This window comes from Clarias gariepinus, chromosome 11 (genome assembly GCF_024256425.1).
Source record: "Clarias gariepinus isolate MV-2021 ecotype Netherlands chromosome 11, CGAR_prim_01v2, whole genome shotgun sequence".
In the NCBI taxonomy this organism is placed as follows: domain Eukaryota; kingdom Metazoa; phylum Chordata; class Actinopteri; order Siluriformes; family Clariidae; genus Clarias; species Clarias gariepinus.
The window spans coordinates 1122068-1129317 of record NC_071110.1 but is presented as its reverse complement, the minus strand read 5'-3'; the positions used below and the strand labels follow the sequence as shown (position 1 = coordinate 1129317).

Sequence of the window (7250 nt, the reverse complement as noted above, 5' to 3'; positions counted from 1 at the left end):
CATATTGGTATGGGGGCAAAGATAGTATAATGCTGCTCAGACAGAAAATATGACCACCTGACTCGATCTCTCCGAGAGATACCCTAGATCTAAAGAATGGTGTTGCAAGAAACACAAAGGAAGGATACATGGCTAGGTTAGACATAATTAAATCCAAATAAAGCACACAAACAACAGTTGACAAACATAACACAAAGTACCTAAACAACCAACAAAAATAATCTACCCCCCACCCCAAACCCTTCCCCAACCCCAAGTTTCCAAACCACTGACAAAACAGTATCCAACAACAGGAACGAAAAAGATATCCACTGACACAGCCGTCAGCAAAACTTACTACTTCCTAACTTTAAATGCTCTATACCCACATTTCAATAAATTTAGATAATTAAGTTAAACCTTAGTGAACATTAGTGAACATCAAAGTTAAAACTGAAACCTCAAAAATAATAAAAAATGAGAAGGGAAAAAAAAGAGGGCCTCAACATCAGCACTCCTGGAAAAAGCATAGAAACCATTTAACTTGTTAACTTAAAATTGTAACATGTTATGAATCAAGTGAGGCAAAAGCAGTAAACACACTTAGAAAAAAAAGGGGAAAAGCCCCAAGGAGAAGAACAGAAAAAGCAATGTTAATGTGAAGGCTCTCACATGTTCTTAACAAATGTAGCAGCTTCCAAAGGGGAGAGGAGCCACTTCCTCTCTCCATTGGGCAGTGTGATACGAAGTCTAGCTGGGAAAAGTAATGCTGGTTTATACCCGCCCTTGTACAGCTCGTTAATGGAGATTTTATACTCGGCCCGCTGTTTGACCACCTCAGGACTGTAGTCGTCGTAAATGCGAAGTTTATGTCCGTTGTAGGTCAGATCGCGTCGTCTGCGAGCTTCGCGAATAACCAGGTCTTTGGCTTGGAATCGATGGAATCGCAGGATGACAGGTCGAGGCCTCTCTCCCGGAGCAGGTTTCGGGGCAAGGCTCCGATGAGCTCGATCCAGTTCGGGGGGCGAAGCAAGAACGTCCTTGCCGAAAATGTCAAAAATAAGCTGGGAGAAAAATATGGTTGGGCGCGGACCTTCAATCTGCTCAGGTAATCCAATTATTCTAATATTCTGGCGCCTGCTGCGACTTTCCAGATCCGCTAATTTAGCTTTAAGAAGGTCGTTTTCTGCTTTTAAACTACAGCTTGCGCTTTCAAGTTTTTGAAGACGCTGATCAGTTTCAGTTGCGTTATCCTCCAGCGAAGTAATTTTTTGACCAAGATCAGCAATTGAGGATTTTATACTGACCAGTGTAGATGACAACGAGTCAAAAGATGACTTGAAATCGGTTGCAAGGGCCGTTCGATGCTCGTCTAGCAACAGGCTAATCTCGGCCATGGTAATGCTACTGGATGGAGGAGAATCCCCGTCCTTTTCTGCAGTTTTCGCCCTCGTCTTCGACATATTCTAAAAAAAAGTGAACTAGAAGAGCCTGATACTAGTTATTGGGAACTTATTACGTAAAGTGTTGAGGTTTTAATAGGTTAATTGAAAACTTATTTGTGGGAGCGAGCAAAACGCGTCTACACCGCACGCCTCATACCGGAAGTCGAATCACACATACAGTTACGTGTTTAAAACATGTTACTGACTGAACCAGCGACCCCTAAATTGTGTTCAAATCCCAGTATTGTCACAGAACCAACAACCATAAAGTCTCCTAAAAAAATAAAGACCTAATAACCATGAGGCTTTAAGTGCAAATCACAACACTGATTTCTTGCTGGTGACACTGAGGTTGTGGGTTTGGATTATACTGTACTGTTTGACTGTAACAGTCAGCACTGGATAAAGTCAAACTGCCCAGTGTGCATATTTCAACCACAGAACCGTAGTTTTTCACACTTTTCTCTCGTTTTAAAGGTATGTAAAGTGTAGAGAGATTCAGAAATCCTACTGTAGAGCCAGCTGTGGCCCAGCTGCATGTATCAAGGACTCGTGTAATTATGTATTTTCGTAAACTTGGAGTGTCCCTTTAAATATTTTCAATTCAATTCAATTTTATTTGTATAGCGCTTTTAACAACTTACATTGTCACAAAGCAGCGTTACACAATCAAAAGGATCAAGTTTGTATGAAATGTGAATGTGTATGAATCAAAATGATATGATTGTCCCTGATGAGCAAGCCGAGAACGATGGCGACAGTGGCAAGGAAAAACTCCCTGAGATGGTAATAGGAAGAAACCTTAAAAAAACCCAGACTCAACAGGGAACCCATCCTCATCTGGGTGAAAACAGATAGCAGGGATTGATCTGCATAATATTATGCGAGACTGGAAGTTCAGTATAAAAGGAGATGTGTAAAAAAAAGGAGATTAAAGTTCAGTTTATCTATTGAACGACTGAAGTCACAGGCCCTCAGAGAACAACTGTCTGCATCAGTCGAGGACAGGACCACCTACATGGAAAAGTGGAGCCATCCCCAGTCACCACACGCATCCCAGGCAGACCACACGGGGCATTCATTTGATGAGATCTCCAACCATAAGCAGGACTCCAGGACGAGGTCCAGAGGGCAGAGGAGGTCAAGATCACTGGCAGCTCAGGAGCGACATGTATAGCTTGACAGAGAGATAGGTAGAGGAAAAAGGAGAGAGGGAGAGAGGAGAGAGCAGAAGAGGAGAGAGCAAAAGAGATGGAGAGATGGCAAATCTATTTATAAAAATTCTTGATTAAATAAATAGGTTTTTAGCCTGGACTTAAACACTGAGACTGTGTCTGAGTCCCGAACACTATTTGGAAGACTATTCCATAATTTTGGGGCTTTATAAGAAAAAGCTCCGCCCCCTGCTGTAGGTTTAGTAATACGTGGTACTGACAAGCAGCCTGCATCCTTTGATCTAAGTAGGCGTGGCGGATTGTAACTGAAGTGTTTAAGCTGTTTGTGCAGCAGTCACATGATCAGATGATTAGATAACTGCATGAATCTGCATGCATCTGTAAAGAGCATAAAAAGTGGAGATTCAGCATTTATTCTGTGTTGCAGTGTATAGTTGCTGTTTGTCCTCAGTGTCCTGCCCTCTTTAGCACAGTGTCAGTGACATCACGGCGGGGGTGAAGTCTAGGTCAAAAAGTGTCATTTCTGAGTTCATTATACTGTAGTTTTAAATTGTTTTAAAGGTGTGTTTGTCATTATCCAAACCGTATAAATTCATACAGTACTGACAATTATATTCAAGTTACTAATGTGCCCTTACTATGCATTCTTTATTTGCATTCTTTAATATTACAACTTTTAGCTCCGCCTGATCTGAGATAAAATATAAAAATATAGATTTTTAGAAATTTCTTTTGGACAGTTTGCTCCTCAGCGTCCCAATGTAACTGTCCTTGGAACCCAAGTCTAGTAAGGGAAGTGCTATTGATTTCCCTGTAAAGACTAAATACAGAATCTTTGTAAATGGTGAATGTGGCCACAGATTATTAAATGGAAAGCGAGTGCACACGAAGACACAAAACTTCTTTGAAAAAACGTGGATGTTGACTTCACGCGTGAGGCACGCGCACTGAGACAGAGCATGGCAGACGATTACCCACAATTCCACAGCGAGAGAGAGAGAAAGAGAGAGTGAAAAGACCCATTTGCTCGACAGAAAAAGTGTATATGGACTATAACCGGACTTATATACCGGACATTAAACATTTTATACATTTACATACACACTAAAAATGTTGTATATAATTGTAAATATTGGTATCTTGCGAACTGCAGTGTCTATTTTTTGTATAATACACACAAGCTACTTCCGTGACTTGTTTGCATCTATGAATGTTTATAGAACCGCTGTCCATAACATTGTAATCCATCGGGCGATGGATGGGGTTCAAAACGTACTTATGCTAGGATACGGACAGTATGGGTACAAACAATGAGTTAGCTGGATTGCAACTGTATTCACTTCTAATTGGTAATATCCTCCGGTCTTTGTTGGGGAACAACTTAAACTTTCAATGACAATGTGTTCTGTTAGGCTGTCTGGAACACTCAGGCCTCCTGGGTTACAATTCTTTAAATTATTTAACTATTTTACACCATTTATATACATACATTAAAATACTTTTTTTTTTCAGACATGCACCTATTGCCATTCTATCCATTTATCCTCTATCAGACAAATAATGCAACAAGTAACTACAACTCATAACTCGTCTATTTTAAATGCCTCTTAAAATGACCAACAAATCTTGACTGCAGTGATTAATACAGTTGATGATGACACACAGCTGGAACCCTTTTACTGACTAATTGAATAGGCGGAGACTCCAGATCCAATTAGGGACGAAAGACACAATAAAAGGCCACTGTTGCTAGCTGTTTGAATGTGGGTGTGTGAACTTTGGGAATCATGGCGATCTCTGGAGTAAGGCTGGGCCTTGTGGGGTTTTTTATTGCTTTAAACTATGTGTGCAGTGTACCTGCTTCTGTACAAGATGTGAAAATGGCATTTCTAGATTCTAAGTTTCCAGTGAAGCTCAATGTGCAGCCATCTGCCCAGTTTAATGTATGCCAAGTACAGGGTTTTGAAAGGGTTCCTTGTGGACTCCCTGGCATTCAGGCTGCTCAATGTACTGCCATTAACTGCTGTTTTGATGGCAGCCAGTGCTATTATGGGAGAAAAGGTAGGTTTTAAATCTTACCTGACTTGGCTTTGGTTAAAATGCCAAGCTGACTCCTGTTTCTTCCTTGGTGTTGCCAGTGACTGTCCAGTGTACTCTTGATGGCCAGTTTATCTTGGTGGTGGCAAGAGATACAACTCTTCCCAGGATAAGCCTGAATTCTATCAACTTGTTGGGAGGAAATGCTGCACCCTGTGGTCCTGTTGACTCAAATGTGGCCTTTGCTATATACCAGTTTCCTGTAACGGCTTGTGGAACAACAATGAGGGTTTGTTAATATCCCCCTTCCCGCCAAATTCATGAGGTCTGTCTTGATGTTAATGGTTCTACCTACTTTGTCCAGGTCCAAGGTGCTTATGTGGTCTATGAAAACAAGATGATCTCTGGCTATGAAGTTGGAGTTGGACCCCGAGGAGCAATCACAAGGGACACTCACTTTGAGTAAGTTAACTAACTCATGGTAGGGGATGGTTTTGGGGCTTTCACTGATCTGTGGCTTCCTTTGCAGGCTTTACTTCCAGTGTAGATATGCTGGTGTCAACTTTGCAGCTGTGTCGTTTGAGCCTTCTGCTGCTGCCAATCCTATGCCCCTTGTTGCTTCTGGACCACTCCAAGTAGCAATAAGGCTAGGAAATGGCCGCTGTGCCACAAAGGGATGTAATGAAGGTGAGAAGCTTCTGTTTAAATCTTGATGTGCAATCTGAATTTAAACTGTCAACAGGAATTGATGCCCTACCTCCCAACAGAAAAAGTGGCCTACAACTCGTACTACATGGCTACTGACTACCCTGTGACTAAGATTCTGAGGGAACCAGTGTTCGTTGAGGTTTACATCGTGGGAAGAAACGATCCGAATATTGTGCTGGTTTTGGGAGACTGCTGGGCGACTGCTTCCCCTAACCCCTACAGTGGACCACAGTGGGACCTTCTTTTGAATGGGTAAGTTGTTCACATGTCCTTTCTTGGTGTGGGCCAGTGACTGACCAGGGAGTGACTACCTGTCTGTGTATTCCAAAGGTGTCCATACACAGATGACCACTACTTGACCAAGCTGATCCCAGTTAATGGAACGTCTGGACTTGCATACCCTACCCATTACAGACGCTTTGTCCTGAAGATGTTTGCCTTTGTAAACCCTGACATGACTCCAGTGCAAGAGACGGTGAGGACTTGCTTTCTGCTTGTGCTGTTGTACATGAAATGAGTTCTATTGCTAAGGTTTGTCTTCCTTCTCAGGTCTTCATCCACTGCAGTACATCTGTATGTCTTCCATCTGCACGAGACTCCTGTCAGCCTGTGTGTGCCAGAAGAAGTAGGTAGACTCTTGTACAACTGTTTGCTGCTTCACACAGTTCCACAACTGGCTTATTGACTTTGTTCATCTTGCTCTTTTTAGGAAGAGATGTTTCTGCAGAAGAGCGTGCTAACAAATCGGCAGTAGTGTCTAGTGGAGAAGTGATCTTTACCCAGAGTTCCACACCTAGCTCTGATTAAAATTGTGCCAAATAAAAGGTTTTTGCTTTCAAACTCTTTAGCTGTTTCAGTTGTGTTGTGCAGTTGGCTGCTGTCAAGTGTCTCCTGGGTATGACCAGGTTATAATCATGGGGGGGGGGGGTGGTTCCCAGTAAACTGCATATAACTAGTATGTTTAAACATGATGTTGACTTGCTATTCTCTAATGCGAATTTTAGCTTTGAGAACACTTGGCAGGTTTAGGCATGCATTGGTAATATCTGACTACTAACAGCAATCATGTTCAACATTCCATGCAGCATAACCCCCTTACTTGGAGACTGCCCAGGGCATTAGTAGTCTTAATTGTATAGTACACATCAGTGTGGATGACTTCCTAGTCTTTCCTGAAATATTACCTATTAGTTAAAACTGATTTTGCTAGTCAAAAGAGAAGAGGTATCAGTCTAAATATCTTGTTTCCTGAGCTTAAAGTGTATCTGCATTTAGCCTGAAGACTTGCGTCTTCAGTAACATGAAAAACTACCAACCCTTTCAGTTTAAACATTGAAAACAGTCCTTGAAGCTTAGTACGTAAGCTAACTAATTAGTGTAATTTGCTTAGTTGTCAACTTACAGTAATGTAGCTGTGTGTATATATATAGCATGGAAGGAGAGCGTCCTGAACTATAAAAAAAAAAAAAAGCTTGTGTAGCTAGATCAACTTATTTCTCCACACTTTTTTTTTTTTTTTTTATACCGAACAAAAAAAACCCACAAAAAAAACAGAAGTAATGAACATGACAATGCTTAGATAAAGAAGCAATTTCAACATGTATACTGATATCTAATATTACAAGTGGATTCATGTAACAGTGTATGTATTTATGTGTCTGTGAACGTTATGATATGTATGCAAATGTCTGTGCATGTGAGCCAGGTATTGCATCTTGGGGTGTGAGAGCACATAATTGAAATATCTACCAGATTATTAACAAATATAATAGTAATAAAATAAAAAAAAAGCCTTTGAAGATGTATATTAGCAATAATAACCATAATACCTATAATGTCAATAAGTTGGGGATGTAGAGAGATTTGGAAAGGGTGGAGAACAATGAGGAAGGCTAGTAAAATTAAC

General features: G+C 41.0%; 1 protein-coding gene across 1 annotated transcript; it reads left to right on the top strand.

Moving 5' to 3' along the window:
• The first annotated feature begins 4368 nt into the window (after positions 1 to 4368).
• LOC128533007 (zona pellucida sperm-binding protein 4-like) lies at positions 4369 to 6189 on the top strand. The gene is made up of 8 exons (XM_053507181.1): positions 4369 to 4660; positions 4738 to 4925; positions 5001 to 5098; positions 5166 to 5323; positions 5404 to 5596; positions 5675 to 5819; positions 5894 to 5969; positions 6054 to 6189. The coding sequence occupies exons 1-8, from the start codon at positions 4387 to 4389 to the stop codon at positions 6149 to 6151; spliced, it is 1230 nt and encodes a 409-aa protein (XP_053363156.1). The 5' UTR covers positions 4369 to 4386; the 3' UTR covers positions 6152 to 6189.
• Positions 6190 to 7250: the final 1061 nt, after the last annotated feature.